General features: G+C 37.2%; 1 protein-coding gene across 9 annotated transcripts; it reads right to left on the bottom strand.

Moving 5' to 3' along the window:
- Positions 1-19,594, bottom strand: LOC132180502 (26S proteasome non-ATPase regulatory subunit 2 homolog A-like). Of its 9 annotated transcripts, none has more exons than XM_059593356.1 (27): positions 19,173-19,588; positions 18,817-18,917; positions 17,656-17,776; positions 17,518-17,577; positions 17,131-17,198; positions 16,905-16,947; positions 16,384-16,449; positions 16,256-16,294; positions 16,047-16,129; positions 15,372-15,486; positions 13,442-13,516; positions 7,786-7,944; positions 6,730-6,837; positions 6,550-6,654; positions 6,328-6,468; positions 6,137-6,241; positions 5,609-5,830; positions 5,259-5,372; positions 4,942-5,175; positions 4,320-4,379; positions 4,096-4,209; positions 3,924-4,009; positions 3,658-3,766; positions 3,358-3,536; positions 1,866-3,245; positions 1,537-1,627; positions 1-548 (listed from the first exon to the last, which is right to left on the bottom strand). In XM_059593356.1, exons 1-25 carry the CDS (start codon positions 19,260-19,262, stop codon positions 3,170-3,172), a joined length of 2,673 nt encoding a protein of 890 aa, XP_059449339.1. In that variant the 5' UTR covers positions 19,263-19,588; the 3' UTR covers positions 1-548; positions 1,537-1,627; positions 1,866-3,169. The 9 variants fall into 9 exon arrangements, with proteins under 9 accessions (XP_059449339.1, XP_059449340.1, XP_059449338.1 ...); XM_059593357.1 differs by lacking the exon at positions 1,537-1,627 and having other exon boundaries at positions 1,866-1,941; positions 2,886-3,245; XM_059593355.1 differs by lacking the exon at positions 1,537-1,627.
- Between the last annotated feature and the right edge of the window lie 679 nt (positions 19,595-20,273).

Genomic DNA, 20,273 nt, shown 5'->3' with positions numbered 1-20,273 from the left:
TGAGACATGGAAAGATATGGATTGGATTGGATTGACAAAATGGAATTACAAAGATAAATGGGTGGTGAAGCGCCTAGTCCATCAGCTCAATAAATCCAGCGACAACCAACCTTTAAACTAATAGCAAAAATGCTGTCAAAATAAAAAATTAAACATCCCTATCCCTGGTGCTTGAAATTGCTAGACAATTCTGCCTCTGCCATAGTTCAGTCAAATAGCTTCATAACAATTCAAGATTATATGAAAGGCCATCCGAATTGCATTCACGGTATTCCTTTTTGTACCATTCAAGTAATGTCTCACAAGTCTATGCCATGTACTTTCTTTACTCACATCTGCATGCTTGAGCATTGTAGAGAAAACCAGTTAGACTTGTGGAGCAAAATTACCATGTTTAAGACATGGCACATCCACTATATTCTTTTCCAGGAAACAAGCAATCATCCATATTAATCCTTTATAGTCAGTTGGAACTGGATTCTTCTCGAGGAGTCAAAAGAAATCTCCATGAACTTTCTGAATAGAAGTGTTGTTCAACAGAAAAGCACCTAAAATTGAAAGAAAGAGTGGTCAGGTATTGTCAAGGATTCAGAATTTTTAGTAAAGGTTTGATTGTACCAAGGATTTCCAATGTGAAAGTCACTCAATGCAATGGATAAAGAAAGAAATAGCCACCCTGGAAGCTATGTCGAAATTGGGGAGTCATGTTGTTAATTTACCTCAAGGTCTAAAATACATCAAGAAAGAAACATAATTCAACTCAATCAAAAAACAACATTCTGTTAATGTAATATGTTTAAACAGTGGTAGATAAATTATGATAAAAGTAAAAACACCAAGCTATTATCAGCTAGACAAAGCAATTGGAAGCTCAAAGGTTTGAGTGGCAGTCAAGATGAAGATTTTCTTTCTCTATTTCTTATTCCCCCTTTTCAAGATAAAACAGAGAGATCTTTAGATCTGTTCATGTCAATTTGATAAGAATAAATATATTGCCAACATTAAAGAGAACAAAATACTTGAAGATATTGAAAAAGCCCTGAATTTTTATTAGTAACATGATATCACAAATGTGTGATGTCACAAGCACTTTTTGACTTTCATACCAAACTACAACTCTTATTGCTTAGTACAAAGAGAAACAAAAGGAACAAGCAATTACGATTTGAGCATTTACACCCAGTAGCATTTCTGAATAACAAAACTCCCTAGTCTACAACACAACAAGAGTCTACAGGCAAAAAGCCATGCAATTGAAATTTAATCATTAACACCTCATAGTATCATGTCTGAAAAAGAAGACACCCTAAAGTACAGACACCAAAAGCAAACGAAAGAACAAAAATCTAAAAATGATGAAATACTCCTCATTTAGTAGGGTGTTATCCTGCTTATTTGGGAATTTGGGTATTATCCTGCTTATTCAAATCATGGACTGGGTGCTACAACCCAATTCATTGGCTCTTATTAATCGGAGATGAAACAAATTCTGGCATATTTAACTACTAATACACATGGAAAAGAATATGGCTTTACCAAGAAAAGAAGAAAAACTACTAGTTGCACGCTCCAACACAATTCACTACCCAAACACACAGATGATCCATCTTCAGAACACATCTTTGGCCTACAAATATAAATATTTACAAAATCTAGATGTTTGACATTTGTTATAAACTGTATTTGAACAAAGGACTATAACAAATTCAAGAGGGGTGAAGCCAAAAGATGTAGAGAATGCATGAATTTCAGAATGCACAATCTTTTCAAGAAATATAAAAGCGTAAGACCAAAAGAAACAATAGATGCTAATATAATAGCATAATAGAAACACATGAACGACATTAAAAGGCATGTTGGCTTACAAATAAAGCAATGATGGCAACCCGGTGGCTTGCCATTTTGAAACCTTAGTGGTGAATTGAAATCTTCTACCGAAACCTTCAAAAAAACTAGATCACCATAAAAAATGAGGCAAATAGACAAAAGCAAAACAAGAAATGAAAAACAAGATGAAAGATTCTTAAGCCCGAATCTGGGAGATTTCTTAATGAATGATCCAGATCTGTGCTTGATCTTAAATGTTTACGCTCAAACAAGAAGAGCGCGAGAGAGAGAGCTGTGGGAAAACCAAACAACGCTCAACACGTTGAAATCACACACAAAACCAAACAAAAATTGGAAACACAGAAGAAATCAAGGAAATTCAAACCCATAAGGCTCAACACTCAACACGTTGAAATCACGTGGGTGAAAGAAGAAGCTGGACTTTCACTTTTTCTCATCTGGGTACGCTCAAACAAAAAGAGAGCTTTCCGGCGGTGGTGAAGCGTCTCGCAGTACGGGGAGGGAGGGAAAATTTGGGGGAAAATTTGAGGGCAGGGGTTCAAGACTGAAATGGGGGGAGGGATTTGAGTCTTTGACGCTGGCGCTGTTTTCAAAAATAAAAAACGTTTTTTTCTTTTTATCTAATGTGGCATGTGCCACGTCAGCGGTGTGCATTACTGTTCACGCATGCCGCGTAACCTCTATCACTACTCTGTTCCCACTGATACCTAATCGATAACGAACCTGGATAGCTTTTTTAGGTCCAACTCCATAAATAGTTTTTTAGCTCCCGGAAAACAACATCCAACTTGCATTTGTTAGGCGTATAGGGTTCCTTCTGGGCTAGAAAATAAATCAAAGAAACTACAAGTAACTACATCAACAACCAGGGGGAAATTAACCGGTCCATCCTAACTATTAACACTAATAAGGTTGAAAGAAAAGAAAGGATACGTCAAGCAAGCTGCACAACCCACAGTTCTATTTTACTAAGCTCCGTGTGCTTGTACAAGGAGGAAGCCATTCCCACCAACTTGAATTACTTTGTATTAGTATACCTTTTGCGTTTTCTTTTAGAAAGGACCAAGGAGCTCAACAAATGTTACCGGGCTGCTCATGAGATGACTTTTAAAACAAAAACAAGAGATCTTCCTTTCTTTCTTCTTTCTCAAAACACCTAATTCTAGAAGACTAGTTTTCTATGAGTAGAACATACGTGCACCATTTCAACAAATACTAGCAAATCGTCATCAGTTTTTTCGGATGATCTGGTTCCAAGTCCCTCATACGTCAACCATTAATCATCTTCTCAATTCTTGTGCACTTGTCTTCTAACACAGCTCTAACGTTCTTCTCTGTACTCTGGGTTCTCTTTCAAGATGACAAAGCCTTCAAGAATGGGAGACAGAGGAATGTATCTACATAAGGAGCGTAACTGTTAGCATATAATTTCAATAGCAGAGGTTATTGAACCACCTTATTTTTTTCTACATGTGGAAATTGGAAGGCCACTTTCAAGGGAGTACTTACTTCTCAGTAGCCAGTTCTGCCCTATCACCAGCAGCCAAAATAACAGGGGTTGAGTGTGTCTGGAAACCCGTGATGGTCTTGGGACGACCAGCCTGGCCAACGACATCGACTGCTTGACCCACCCGAACAGGTACAGAAAGAGGTTTGAGATTCTCATCCACAGTCATCAACATTCTTGGCTGTTATAACATTGCCAAATAATTGACCATCAGAAAAGTTAATAAAATTACCTGGAAAGGGGGAAATAAAAAAGGCTACCAAATTGAAGAGGTCGAAAAAGAGAACCAAACTAGAACCAACCTGCATCGCCAAAACAAGGAAGTAGAGAACATAATGATATTTCCCCAAAATGATGGCTTTCATGTTAAGGCATGCATGCAGCATGGTTACTAATCCAGCAAGTGCCGTCCTGTCAGATGAGAAGAAATTGTTTAGACATGAAATAGAACAAAAGGCTAGGTATACTCAGAAAGCCACCCTTCAGCTGCCTCTAGAAGCAGTAAAGATAATGTGTTTTAAAGGAATGAGGTGAGGTTGCAAGGTTGCCCTGCAGAAGGATTACTTACGGGGATAGCAAGTACCGTTCAGAATAATACGGATTAAGAGTTAATAAGCCCTTCCCCAAATGTACAAGACCTTGCGCAATTCGAACCTGAAAAAGTGACAAAGAGACTCGGTCATTCTCAACTCCATCAAATACAGTACAGAAGAGAAAACCAAATTCATTAGAAATATTACACAGAAAAGAAGGCTGGCATCTTTGTAGTAATAGCTTGAAAGATTGCGAAGCATGCCAGCTATTCGAGCATTGTTGGTACCCGCACCTATCAAACCTAAGGAAATTACAGCAGCCTGTAACGTCCAATTATACATTTTAGCCTTAAATGGAAACTGAAGAAAGAATGATACCAACAGAGATGAAATTATTTCTACTATTTTATTAACTAATTATAATATCTTACCATTGCTGCTTCTGAATCTGTATCATGGCTAAGTCTGCTTAATGTGTCCATAACATAAACCTGGCCAGAGGAGCCAATCAGCAACCGGTAAATAAAGCAAACTTAGGGAAAAAGACTGTATCCTCAGCACCAACTTGACTCATAACTCATTAGACTTAACGTAAGCATTTGAAAGATATTTAAACAGCTTATTAGCACAGATCAAAGTTATATAATTTCCTTAAAGTTGATGAACAGTCAGATTACAACCAAAAATAAAAAACAATGAAGATAAAAGATTTGCTTTAAAGGAAATCTACGAGTCAAGTGATTTACAATTTGACTGAAATGTGTTTATTAAATTACTTATCCAGCCCTTAGAAGCATTCCAAAAGCCATTTAAAGTCAACCCAGCTAAGACAGACAGATGAGCATGCTTTTTCTTTTCTTAATAAAGTAATCAAATTTCAATAAAACATAGGCGGGCACAAACCAAGTACACTTGAAGTATACAAAAGGCTTTTCTAATAATACCATCCACTGGTAGGTCATTCCTTTCAAAAGGAAAAAGGCAAAACCTCAGCCTTATAGAAGGATTGAATCGATCTAACCAAAGGATCAGCAAGAGCAAAAGGATAAAAACCTTAGGGTTTGATATGCAAAGGAGACCAAGAGCCAAAGGAACGGCTTGACGAATGTTCCGTTCGCCATACTGTAAAAGATGCTCTAACGAACGAATTGCCATCTCAAGCCCCAATTCTTCAGCCATTGCCACCATAGCAATTCCAAGTACAGCAGGACCCTGGTGGGTTTCACCCTTGTTAAGATGTTGTGAGCAGTGACTCAGAAGGTTTTGAACCTGTGGAAAAAAGATAAGCTACTTTGTGCATGCCAAAGTTAATATATTATATTTACGAGAAAGTTTATAAATGGTACAATTATTTAGCCTTGACAGAATACCTTGAGAACATTCCCTGTTCCAGCATATGCACAGGAAAGTAGTGTCATGTAACAGTATTTTCTAATTTTTCCATTGAAGGTCAGAGAGACTTCAGCCGTTTTCGCCACATGTTTCTGTTGAACACCGAAGACAGATTGAAAAATGATCACAATGATAGAACTGTAATGTTAAATATTCTCGCATTGTAAGGCATCTTTGGCAAACTGAGTGGTAAAATCAGGCCAGATATTTACCATGCAATACAAAAAGATATTAACTTATATGGAGGTCAAAATAGAAACCATTGGTCTTTGATAAACTAGAATACTAAGAATGAACTAATAAAAGTCTCAGAGGATGATTTATTTACCTGCTTTCCGAGATATAGAAGACCAAGGCCAAGAGGCAAAAGGCGAGTAAGGGGTTCCCCTAACTCTGACTCACTTCGGTCCATCAATGCACATATAATTGCCTTAGCAACCTCTTTATTGCAGGAACCCACATATACCAAGCCCAAAGAGATTGCAGTGAATGCAATTACGTCAAGGGGAGCTTTAGCCTCATTCAGTATAGGAGCCAATTTAATCCGTATCTGACGAAGTGTAAATAAGTTAGCTTTCATTTGAAAGACATTAAAAATTAAAAAAAAAAACAACACTTTCTAGCCCAAACTTCACAATTTACAAACATCTTCCAACCAAATATAGTAATTCTCTAGTTGTCGACCTTTCAGTAACCAAAGGAGATATAGAGCACACATCTTGTTGGATAAGTAAATGATTTCACAGATGTGATTATTGGGTGAAAGACAATAAAGGAGGTATCCAAACATCCATTACCGAAACATGATTGCTGCGTCCTAAGAGAACTACTGACATAATAAAGCAAGCTACTTCACCTGCTCGTTTTGGGAACCAGCATATGCAATTCCGAGGCCCATTATTGCACCAATTCTGACGGATGAATCATCTTTATCTACATAATCACCCAGAAGTGCCAGTGCCTGAGAAAATAAGTCAAGTTAGAATGGAGATACAATTCAAGCTCATATGCTGTTCCATGCAAAGAAGAATAGTTAATGGAACTCACAGGATCACAATCATTCTTGATACCACAATTCACAATCCCAACTCCTAATAATGCGCCAGCAATGATATGGCTGTCACTTAGATGGAAGTATTTGTCAATTTGGGCAAGCCCAGCATCAACATCCCACAGTAAAATCATACTCTGTTATGACAGAAGGCAATGAGAATCCAACATACAGGTTAAATAAATAAGAGAGAAACCAAGCAGTAAATGGATGCATACAAGACTTGCTGCAGCACTAGTCTTCCCGTGTTCTTTATTTTTGAAAAGCCAATTAGAAGAAGAACCACCATTAGAATTGTCTGATGGGACTGTCATCAACTTATCCTGCAGCAATCTAAGAATTCATATCAAGAAAACTCACAGCAATCCACTATTTTTCAAGCATATAGCAAATATTACCTGACCAAAGCCAGCATTTACAAAAGCATTAACAAAGGAGGCAGCGAGGTTTTGTCTAGCCAAGTCAACACTTGCACCAGCACTAGCCCGACCATCAAGCAAGTGTGCCTAAGAAAACACAAGAGAATGCAAACTAGTCAAATTGATACATGCATTCACTTTTAAACATAAAATGAGCACCTATAACATTTTTCTCTGTTTTTTTTTTTTTTTTTTCTTTGGTAACTTCTGCACCTGAAAGAGAAACTTTAATTGATAAAATCTCATGCATTAGTACAGTGATCATGACTTTAACCTAACTAGTCCTATAGGCTACCAGCACTCCCATGACATCAACACAACACACCCACATACTATAAACATATACAGACTAGAAATGAATTATAAAATATAAAATACATATACCACGCACAAGAATGAACAAGAAGACTAACATAACAATCAATACATTTGCAGCAACCAGTCCTAGACTGTGCCATAATGTATTCAACAATCATAATTGGTGGAAATAAATCACTGCAATGACACTGCTTTTTCACCAAGGTCTCCTAACACAGAAATCATAGTAGCTACCCACTAACTTCCTTCATAACCCAGAAGCAGAGATATGGTTGTCTCTACAGCGTATAAGAGGTACTCCACGCTAAACCAATAAAATAGAAGACCTATAAGGTCCATATTTTAGCAGCCATCACAATATACAATTTCTTTAATTAATTAGCACCATTTATGGCAAAACTTCAATTAGAACAACGGCAACCAGAGACAGAATTTTCAGCAATAGTTTCCAACTTTCCACAAGATCTCTTAGCAAGTCAAGAGCACTTTAGCAGAAGTCACAAAGAAAAAACCATAAATAAATGCGAGTAGAAGAGATTAATGATCTCACTTGATGGAATTCCTCCTCAAAACAATACAAATAATAAACATTGTGAGAGCAGTTACCTAAAAAATTAATAAACATACCAAGGCTGAATAACAGAAGTAAAAGCTTTGCAGACATTAAAGGTCATATCTTATCGAGCATTACTGATTATCCAGAACAAAAGTTCAAACCTTGTAGATATCTTCAGGAGATTTGGGTTCCATGACCTCAATATCTCGAGCGAGTGTAAGATAGCCTTCACTTAACTTGCTGTTGTTTATTATCTCCTGTAATACCTCTCTGTCATCATCATCCGCAACCATCTCATCGTCCAGCTCGAATGAAATACCCTGCATCAAAGAGCAACACTTGGATAAGAAGTACTAAGTATCAAAAAGCCTCATATATGGGGGATGCTAACATGTGGGTTGCGTGCTATCCGGGTTCAAGTGGGGCGTCAGGTGGAGTGCTATTAATGTTGGATAGGCGGGTGGTTGAGAAGGTTGAGGGAGTGTGTGGGGCGATATACAATTGCATGTTCTATGCGAAATGTAGATGATAAGTTTGTTTGGGCGTTCAGGGGGGTGTATGGCCCGGATGATGATGCTGAAAGGAGGGGTCTATGGGATGAGTTGGCTGGCTTGATGAGCTGATGGGAATGCCATGGTGTATTGGGGGAGATTTCAATGTGGTTCGGTTTCCAAGTGAGAGATTCGGGGACTCGAATTATTCTGTAGCAAAGGCAGAGTTTTTAGAGTTCATTTGGCAGTTTACGTGATCCAATAATTAGGAAGATTAAATATGGTCTAAAATCGACAAATTCTTACTTTCTCCGGAGTGGGAAGAACATTATCCGGATGTGACACAAGCGCAATTGCCGCGTATACTGTCTTGATCACTTTCCTTTGATGTTGGATTGTGGGGTGGCTAGAGGTGGAAGCAGGTATTTTAAATTAGAAAACATGAGGCTGAAATCTAAAGCTTTTGTTGATTAGGTTAAATCTTGGGGGGATGTCATATGATTTTCATGGCTTGCCTAGTTTTTTCTTGGCTAATAAACTAAAAGTCTTAAAGACGGTTTTGAAACAATGAAATGAGGAGGAGTTTGGTGATGTCGAGAAGAAGAAGAAGGAATTATTGGAGGGCATCCAGGAGCTGGATTTAATTGCAGAGGATCGTGAATTTGTAGTATATGAGGAAAGGGCAAGGAAGTTTGATGTCTAAGGAATTGGAGAAAACCCTTCTTTGTGAGGAAGTCTAGGGGTGTACAAATGGGGGGTGGTTAGCCATTAATAACCGCCTACCCTTTTATATAATAATATAAATATATATTTTATATTTTATATTAAAAATTTGTTTTAAATACAAGTTAGGGATAGAGTTTCATCATATTCATTGTTTTTTAGAACACTTTAACCCAAAACTATATAAAATAAGCCCAAAAAATAGGCAGAAAAAGGCAAAAAACACCTCAAAAAGCCCATATAAAAAAAAAAGAAAAAGAAAAAGAAAAAAACCGCTAACCCCCTAAACGAAGCGGTTGTGATTATTAAAATTTAATAACCTCTTTAAGCAGTTGCGGTTAGCGGTTATAGCCAATGACCACTAACCGTAACCACTTGTACGCCCCTAAGAAAGTCCACTGGAAACAAAAATCAAGAGCTTTGTGGTTGAAGGAGGGGGACAAAAACACCAAATTCTTTCACAGGGCAGCAAAGTCTCATCACAGATATAATCATGTAGAGTCCTTACGAATCAATGGTGCTATGTCTAATAATCATGTGGAGGTCTTTAGAATATTGTACAGCTTATAGAAATTTAAATTCTGAGCAGTATTTTTGGCGGCCAAGGATGGATGGTCAATCTTTTCTGTCCACTGATGAGGATGAGAGTACTTGCTTAGAAAGAGAGTTTGAGGAACAGGAGGTGTGGGAGGTGGTGAGGGGTTTGGAGGGGAAAAGGCGTTGGGGCTAGATGGTTTCACTATGGCATTTTTTCAGAAATGTTGGGAAGTATTGAAACATGATATTATGGCTGTATTTTTGGAATTCCATAGTCGTTGACGGTTTGAAAATAGTTTGGAAGCAACCTTTGTTTCTCTAATTACAAAAAAGGTAGGTGCGGTGGAGGTGAAGGATTTTCGGCCTATTAGCCTGGTGGGTGGGGTTTATAAAATCATATCCAAAGTCCTTGCTACTAGGTTTAAGTCGGTTTTGGTAAAGATTATTTCCAATTTGCAGAATGCCTCCATTAGAGGTCGCCAAATCTTAGATTCAGTGTTTATTGCTAATGAGTGTCTAGACAATCACATTCAATCGAGGAAAATCGGTGTACTATGCAAGTTGGATTTGAAAAAGGCATATGATCCCGTTAGTTGGGACTTCTTGATTTATTTGCTTCAGCGATGTGGTTTTGGGGAGAAATGGTGGGCATGGATGGAGTGTTGTATTTCCACGGTGAGATTTTCCATTCTTGTGTATGAAACTCCTGCGGGGTATTTTAATAATAGCTCACATGGGATACGACAAAGGGATCTGCTTTCGCCGCTTTTGTTTGTGGTGGTTATGGAGGCGTTGAGCAGGATGTTGACTACAACGATGGAGCAGAGCTTATTTATAGGGTTCTCAGTGGGTCAAGGGACAATGAAGCTTTGGCAGTATCTCATTTACTGTTTGCTGATGACACTAATTTTTTGAGGTGTGCAGTCTGAGCAAATTTGACATTTGTGGTTTATTTTCTTGTGTTTTGAAGCAGTCTCAGGTTTGAAAATCAATTTGGGCAAATCCGAACTTGTTGCTATAGGAGTAGTGGAAGATGTCAAAGACTTACCTAATATTCTTGGGTGTCGAGTTGCCTTTTTGCGTATGAAGTATTTGGGTTTGCCGCTGGGTGCCTCATAAAAGGCCATGTCTATTTGGAATGGTGTTATTGAGCAAATGGAACGTCGATTGGCTGGTTGGAAGAAACTATATTTGTCTAAAGGCGGACGTTTGACTCTACTTAAAAGTACACTTTCTAATCTTCCGACATATTACTTATCTTTAGGGAATTTATCTTTATTTCCTATTCCAATGAGAATGGCTAATAAGCTCGAGAGACTACAGAGGGATTTCCACTGGGGTGGCATGGGGATGAGGTAAAACTCCACTTAGTAAATTGGAAGCATATCTGCAAGCCGATACAAATGGGATGGCTAGGTGTTTGGAATTTGCTTCAAATTTTTATTTAATTTTTATAAGTAATGTTGTATATATCAAAAATTGTAAGGTGCTCCTAAGTACACAGGAAGTATATATAGGAAAACCAACGTTAGCCCACACAATGACCCCGATAAAAGAGCCCTAAGCCCGCAAAACAAACCCCTGAAACCCCAGAAAAGCCCGAAACTCACAAGGCAGTCCTAAACCCGCAAAGCTACCCTACCTTTGCAGCTTTGCCCCGACTAGAGCCACTACCTAGAGCCTCAAAATTAATGGAGCATTCCAAATTTTAGAGCTCCCTCTTCCCCTTAGTATTTGAGGCAGAAACCCTATCTTCACGATACCGATCCTCTTCAATGACTGAAAGAAGACCCTTAAGTCTTTTCTTGTCACTTGCAAAAGACAACCCCATAGTGGGAGCAGCTCCCATCACATTGAGCACCACCTCAGAATAGCCCTCCACCCCCACCAACGGAGTGGCCGCCACAACCTCAAGCATCAACTTCATATTCAGCTACGCACTTATATTGTTCTTCAATTTTTAATAGAGCTTTATTAGGAAAGTGGCTGTGGCGGTATGCTATGGAGTGCAAAGCATTATGGAAAATGGTAGTTGAAGCAGAATATGAGAATATGAGGGGTGGTTGGTGTTCGAAGGAGGTTATAGGGACGTATGGAGTGGGTGTGTGGAAACATATTAGAAGGGGGTAGGACAGTGTTTCCAACTTTGCTCGTTTTGAGGTAGGGGTTGGATCTAAAGTAAGCTTTTGGCATGATATTTGGTGTGATGATAGACCAAACATGTTTTTCCTACTTTGTTCACTATTGCTAGGCACAAAGATGCGTGGGTGGCGAATAACTTTCAATGGAATGATGGGGTTATTGAATGGAAAGTCCTTTTTATGCGACAAGTCCAGGATTGGGAGATGGAGTTGGTACTGGCATTATTTGAACGGTTGTATTCTTTCTAGATACGTCATGAAGAGGGGGATTGGGTAGGATGGAGCCCATCCATAAGGGGTCAATTCGAGGTGAAGTCATTCTATACGGTGTTATACAGTCAGGCTCATCCTGCTTTTCCATGGAATAACATTTGGCGAGTAAAGGCTCCTTCGAGGGGAGGCATTTTTTGGATGGACAGCAGCTTTAGGAAAAATATTGACGCATGAAAATCTACAAAAGAGGAATATTGTGCTGGTTGAGTAGTGTTGAATGTGAAAGAAGAGTGTAAAGTCTGTTGATCACCTTTTGCTTCATTGAAAAGTGGCAGGCTTAGTTGGATTTGGTCTAGTTAAGGAAATCTAGAGGCTAGTCCCATTGTGTGTAATGTGGTGTATTTAGTGTGAGAGAAATGCGCAAACATTTGAGGATGTTGAGCTTTCAGTTGTAGAGTTGCGAAAGTCTATGATTAACTTGTAACATATGTGGATTGCGGCTCATCATCGAGTGGATATTCCTACTTCAACAGGTTTCATGAATTTATTTTATTCTTCTTCCTATTAGGGGCTCTACCCCTTATTAATGATATCAAATTTGTTGGAACTAGTGGCTCATATTCTCTCAGGCATAGAGAGTAATATTGGAATACTAGTGGTTGGCTGAGTAATTTTGCAAAATTACTTTCCAAAATACGTCCATACAATTAGGGTTTTCCTATATATATATTATGTTGTAACCCTGAATTATTAATAGTAAAATATAGCCGCACTCTCCTGTGGACGTAGGCACATTGCCGAACCACGTAAATTTGTCTCGACTCTCTATTGATCTCTCTCTTTTCGATTTCATATTATTCATCATTGTTGTGCACAGTAACAACAAAATTACTTATCAAAAAAAAGTAATTGATGTCTTTCAAACAAATTGAGGACATGCTAAGAATCTAAACCCCTTGTCTTGATCATGGGTTTACCACTTTTACCCTCTCTTTTAATTGTCTACCTAGAGTTAACTCCTTTCCTTTCCTTTTTTTTTTTTTTTTTTTTGATAACTAATGTTGTAATGTTAACTCCTTTCCATGTCTAAAATAATGTTGAACTACAAGACATTACCATACTCCCCACAAAACGCCCAAACAAAAATCAGAAAACACACCAACTAAAAATGCTGAGAGAGGACCACAATAGTCTTGACTACACTAAAAACATTAGTTCAATTATTTTATGATAATATCATGTGACAACCAAGCCAAATTTTGTTGTAACAGAAAATTACTCTAAACCAACAACATGGACGAAACACATTGGAAATTCCCTCCTATATAATCTTAGCAACAGTTAAAGATCACACTAAGAGCCTATTTGAGATTGTGTTTGAATGGCCTAAAAGTGCTTGTAACACTCAAAAAGTCAGTTTGAATAAAAAAGTATTCGTTTGATAAAAAAATTAAAAGCGCTTTTAAGGGTCCAAAAAGCCTAAAAATTGTCACTTTTGACAAAAGCTTAAAAATGAAGCTTTTGCCCAAAAGCAAGTTTTGACTTAAAAGCTCAATTTCTTAAATGCAATCTCAAACAGACTCTAAATAGCTTGTTTCATAAAAAATACTAAATGCAACACAATCTCTAAAAGAGAAACTGATTCAGAAAAAACACTTCTGTCAACAAAGTAAACTAAAAAGTGTCAAAAATTGTAAAAATTCAAAACTTACATGTCGAGCAAGTATGTAACAGAATTGCTTCTTTCGTAGCAGACAATCACACGAAGTAAATACCCGCATCACATACTGCCAACAGATACTTTGAATTATTAGAACAAACTATATAATTATTCTAAGGATCTCATCATGTATTAGGGCTATAAATGAACCAAACTGTTCATAAACAATTCGAGATCGACTTATATGAACTTGACTCAAGTTTAGTTCATTTAATAACTTTAGAAATATCATTAAAAGCGTAATTTAGGCTAATTTATTAGAAGAGCTGAACTCACATAAACTCGACTAGATTGTTATAAGCTTTTATAAACTCATATAACTTCATTTTTATTATTTTTTGTAATATTTCTTTATAATATGCATTGAGAATATCTTAAGTATCTAAAAGGATAAAAGAGAATTCTCTTCCTAATGTGATAAATATAGCTTAGATTTTTTTAATGGTCAGTTTTCATAGATAGATATGTCTGTATGTGTGAACATATGTATTTTTATGATTGTGTATAAGTATGCGTGCATGTATAGTGAATGTATATATATAAGGGTTAATTACCTTTTTAGTACCTAAATTTTCACTTTTTTAATTTTTCTCACCTAGGTTTCAATTTGTATCACAGATGGTACCTAACTTATGGGTAAATATAAATTTAGTACCTCTGTCACTATTTTGTCAGCCAAATTAATGGATTGCCATGGGAGTGGTTTCGGCCACCCCCTATGGCCCGTTTGGGGGCGGCCGAACCACTTCTAAGGCTCTTGCGAGAGGTTCGGCCACCCAAAATGGCCTAAAATGGGTGCCCAAAACCACCCCCAAAGGCATTGGGGGTGGCTGGGGGTGGTCGAACCACTCCCAGACCGGGCAAAGGAGGTGGTTTCGGGGTGGCCAAAACCACCTCCATAATAGTCTGTTAGTTTGGATGACGAAATAGTGATAGAGGTACTAAACTGGTATTTACCCATAAGTCAGGTACCATCTGTGATACAAATAGAAACCTAGGTGGAAAAAAATTAAAAAAATAAAAAAATAAAAAAATAAAAAAGTGAACATTTTTTTTTTTTTTGATAAATAAGAGATTCATTGAAAAGCGCAGAGGGTAGTACACAAGAAGTATACAAAAAAAGGCCCCACTAAAGGTAGAAAGTAGAACATAAAGATAAAAATTGAGACAGTAAAAAATTGAGACACTAAAAGCGTCGGCCCAATGAAATAGAGTTTGAATAAACAACTTTTTGAGCTCTTCCATTGACCTTTCTTGATCTTCAAAACATCTTCCATTCCGCTCTTGCTAAATAATCCACATGACGCACAAAGTGAAAACATAAGTACTAAAAAGGTAATAAACCCTATATATAATATAAACAATACATATAGACTTGATACTGGATTGCTTAAGATTCTAAATAAAGTTATAAATATAATATAAATAGTCTATTTCACTAAAAAAAAATAGTGTATTACAAATATAAGGTTGGTGAGATGATTTTTAGGAAAATTGTCCCCTACCCCCCCTAAGTTTTGGCCTCATGATAGAGGTGTGCATATTACCCAAGTAAGACTAAAGAAATCGTGTCACGTGTGTCAAAAAAAGCTATATCATCATACCACATATGCCGTAAATAAAAATTAAACAAACCAAACTTGAACATTCAAGACTCGGCTCGGTTACAAAGCTAATCCCATATTACAAGTATGTAATAGCAATTGCTAGTAATGTGGAGCTGTGAAATTCCAATCCACGAAGAAACCCAATTCCTCCGCTTCAAAAAAAGATATAAAAGAAACCATTACCCTTTAGCCGCTCTTCACCAAATACATGCACATGAGCTCCCACAGGCACTCACACTTAGAAACATAGTTTACAATTGTATAGTCAGGAAAGGATGTATTAAAAGCACATTGGATTCTTAACAAAGTACAAACCTTCATGTTATTCATAAATAGGGCGATCTGAAGCGCATTTGGAAACTCCTCAAATTTTAAATAAATCATATAGGCAACATGCAGGACCGACATATCATCAGGGCCAGGGAGGTATCTGCATTGTGTCACAATTTGAAATATCACCATAGCAGAGAAAGAGAGAGATCAATATAAACAACCCCCGAGGCAAAAAGGTTGTCATTTATTGAGCATACATGACAATCTATTAGTGTTGATGCACCGGTTCATGCATAATAGAAAATTAATGATAAGTCCTCTTTAGTAATTAATTAAAACCTGTTCATTCTCGATCTTTAACGAGCAGCAAAAAGTTCAAAAACTTTACAAAGCAGATGTTCCTAGTTCTTGAACAAGAGCAAGCACATGCTGAATGTCAATTGTTTAGGTAGTAAGATCACATCCTATACCTATTATTACAAATAAATAAGTAAATTTCCTTGTATGTTGACCACAAATGGGGCAATATGTAATATAATTGATAACTTATGCAGGCATGTGATCGGGTTTACCCACAACCACATCCTCCACCCTGCTCTAATGGAGGGAGGAAAAACAACTGTCAATTCCTTTCCTTTTTCAATTTGTGCTTCAGAAGTGTTAAATGATGAATTCATAGTATCAAGATTTCAAGAAAATTATAATAATCCCACTTACCTTGCTGAACTGGTCAGGTAGAGACACGTCCTTTTAAAATTCATACTGTCCACATGCTCAATTAAAAGAACAAGGTAGCCAACCTGGAATTCATCAGATATTACATATTTCAAGCTTGGCTAAACACCAAAAAGAGTTGTTACAAAAAAAATGGAGTGGATTTAGGCACAACTAAGGAAGAAGTTTAGAAGAGCAATACTGCTTAGTACCTCCATTAAAAGATCAACAGCTTCAGGTTCAGCATTGTGCTGCAGTGCAATAAAAACTGATTAGAAACTGAAAGCCATCCTATCACATGTTTCCTACAGAAATACTGTAACTTGTTACTAAATCATACCTTCATATGAAAAGCAACTATTTGTTCAACAAGCTCCATAAGATCATCAATCGGATCTTCTTCGTCCTGTTGCAGTGTATGAAAAGATAAGAAATGTAAATTATACATCAGAAAAAAACTCTTAGAAACCAACTATGGAACCCCATAGCACATAAAATTCTTACGAACATTATTTATCGCTGCATGCCCCACTACTAATCACCGATACCGGGGAAAAAATCAGTACAATGAGCATCAAAGATGTAATACAACTCCAACACGCTACAGCAGTATACATACCATTGAAGTCATGGAAACATGCTTATGGTAGTACATGATACTATACACGAAAGATCAATCACTTCAATCTGTTTTTCCAGGTGCATATGAAACCCAGTTTTATGCTTTAAGCTGCAAATGCACATGAATAGGGAGCCCTTATTCACTAATTATAAGAGAAGATTTATAGAATGATTCCAGTACCCGAAACCAGTTTTTCAGGGAGCAAATTATCATAGCATTCAATAAGATTGATTTCTAACCAGTCGCTGAGCATACTCCTGTGCAATTTCTCCAGCTAAGTTCCTGATTACAAACAAATCCATTGCTAGTAAGGATAACATTTAAGTACATATATGAACTTCAATCACTTCTTAGAAAAACTTCTAGAACCTAAACCTTACCAAAAACCAGATCCAACTAAAACTGTACTATTTTCCACCAAAAAACCCTATGCTGACCATACTTTTTTAATCAGATTAAGCTCACCTCACATATTCATGACCCCATGAGCCAATATCACCCTCTGAACCCAACAATCTGTACTTTAGGCTCTCCTGAAAGAGTTGGAGAAAAACAAATACAAAAAACATGGATATGTTACTATAGATGACATAAAGGAACTTAGATTAACTTATTTATGCACAGAAATCTCAGGAAAAAAATTGACCACGAAATATCTAGTATACTTGCTACTCCAATGTTATGCATGTGGATGAATACACAAGATACATGAATCGGCACATATTTTGAATAACACAAAAATATGTAACTACAAGGAAGATGCAAGACAAATGAAGCAGCCCATGCATAATCAATTGAATCAATCACCAAAAATAATATATTAAACTTAACCCCTAAAACAACTATGCATACCCATTCACCCTCCGCAGACATAGTGAGCGCCAAAACTGACAGTATATCTGCTAAGTACTTCTGCATTTGCAAGAAAGTTAATTAGAAAAGCTACAAAATGATACTATTATGGATAATGTCCAACCAAACAAGTGATACCTTCAAATCTGAATCCTGCATTGTTTCATAATATGCTTTCAAAATTCCATAGTGTGGACGAAGAAACTTCAATGGCTTTGGGACAGAGGTCATAGAGCTAGTAGAGGTTTGAATTTCCTGCCTACAAGATAAGTTTTACATTCTGTTAAGCCACACTATTATAAGTTATTGTTTAATGCAATCATTGCTACTTGCAAATTCAATACATCCTCTCAGAAGCATCTAGTATCCAGAGGGCTGCTAACAAGGGCAACAACTAAAAAAAACTCACTGATACTTGGACCATCCATCTGAAGAGGGCATTCTTGATCTACCACAGTCACATGCACGTATTTTCTTTTTTGAGACACAAGAAAAATTCCCTAAAATTGTCAAAAGAGGGCTACATTCTACCAACAATTTCATACTCATGCTTGACTGCAATTCTCTCTGTAGCCTTCTTGGAAGACAAGGACCTCACAGATACAATTCTATTTGTCATTGCATATTTACCAAAAATACATAAAACTATAAGGTGGAAAAGCTCAAGTTTGGTTCTTATCTTCCACATGTGAGGGCATATTAGCCTTTCAATTCTCATATCCTCCGAAAATTAGGTGTCAAGCGTTCTTAGGCTTTTATATTTTAGCTTAAATAAAGGTAATTCACTAAGTCCTTCATTGTTTCAATCTTTTATCTCATTATTAAAATGTTGTATAAAATTTGAAACGACATTTGAGCCTTAATGATTTTTCACCACAGAACAAAAGCTATGTCAACACTTATACCGTCGAGAATTACATTTCCCACATCCAAAAAATAACCAACTTAATCACCCTACCTTCATTTAACATGCTTGTTTTTAAATTCTCGTCTCATACAATGAACTATTATTCTCCTATCAACACTTAGAGTAAACGTAAAAGCCCAAAATGTGAACCCCTTTCAGAACCAAAACAAGTGATGAAATATTACCAAAATCAAACACACTACCAAGCACGAGTCATAGAAACAGAAAGAGAATAAGCATGACACAATTACAACAAACCGGGTACAAAAAAAAAAAAAAAAAAATCAATAATTTTTTAATCCTAACCGAGTAAAGTTACAGAAAGTTAACTCTAACCAGGAAAGAAGAATGATCCAATAAATAAACAGAAAGTGAAGGATAAGAGGAACTACCTCATGCTCTCAAGCGCAACCTTCTGCAGCCCAGTATCAGGATCCTGTACCCTTTCCACATACAACTCCAACTGCTGCTTCAACGCCAAATCCTCATCCGACTGCAATACACAAATTGACCCACAACATCATTTTTTTGATCCATATATTCAGTTCCTAAGCAGAAAGGATCAAAATATCCAGAAAATAATTCTTTGAGGCTCTAGAAAATCAAAATCCTCCAAAGAGGGCACACGACAACTATAACTTCAAAACAAAACCAAGCATAGCTAAAGTTTCTATTTCGCTTTTTCTCCAAATATTGCACGGAAACCCTAGGAAGCGCAAAATAGCTGAACCTACAAAATCTAACCCACCAGATCTTCTTCCTTTTTCTCGTCCTTCTTCTTCTTGGAGTCCTTGGACGGAACCGTGCCGCTACTACTTGCATTTGGATCCGGCGTCATGTTTACTACAACAAAAGCTACCCTAAGAGAGAACGCAAGTAGGTGATTGTGTGTTTAGCAAGGGGTTCTTTCTTCCCTGAGCGGTGGAGAACGACGCTACTCCGGTGTTTGAGTGGTGCGATGCTGCAGTATTGCTCTAGGAGAATGCGGGCGACGGACTGAACGGCGTGCGGTAAAGCTTCAGTAGCGCGGTGGGTGCTTTTTCTCCGTTGACGGCGGCGAAATGAGAAGCTTGGCAGTGTGCAGCTGTGAGGAACTTTTGTGGCGCTGCAATTGGGTTGTACAAACGAGGCCGCCTTGCAACTACTAATTGCATAACAGCTTTCGTAACTACTAATTGCATAACAGCTTTCGTAAGTGGTTATATAAACAACCATACCAAAGTGGTTATATAAACAATCATTAACCGCCTACGGCAAAACGGATAGTAATTTTAAGGGTAAGAAAAAATGATTAATAATCGCTAACTCTTATATATAATAATATAAATATATATTTTATATTTTATATTAAAAATATAACATTAAAACAACGTCTTGTTCATCATTTTAAATAGGAGTTAGAGATAGGTTTTCATCATATTAATTTTTTTTTGGAACGCAGACAAAATTGATGCATTCGAATGTGTACTTCACATGTCTAAACGCCGCCTCTGTAATACCCCATAAAAACACCCATTTTAAAAAGGATTAAAAACATGGTCTTATAACAAAAGACTTAAACCCTTGTAAATAACCCAACCCCTCGAGCGTTTTGAGGCAAAACCACAACCCCACCCCTTTCTGACCGTACATACTCTCTTGTCTTTAGTGAGTATGTACTCTCTTGTCTTTTAATGAGTATGTACACCCAATAGTACAGTACGTACGCTCCTATCTTTTAGGGAGTATGTACACCCAATAGTACAATACATACACTCCAGTCTTTTAGTGAGAATGTACGCCCAATAGTACAGTACGTACGCTCCTATCTTTTAGTGAGTACATACGCCCAATAGTACAGTACTTATGA

This window comes from Corylus avellana, chromosome ca5 (genome assembly GCF_901000735.1).
Source record: "Corylus avellana chromosome ca5, CavTom2PMs-1.0".
NCBI classification, from domain to species: domain Eukaryota; kingdom Viridiplantae; phylum Streptophyta; class Magnoliopsida; order Fagales; family Betulaceae; genus Corylus; species Corylus avellana.
Note: the sequence above shows the minus strand (reverse complement) of the source record. Positions and strands in the feature narration are given on the sequence as shown.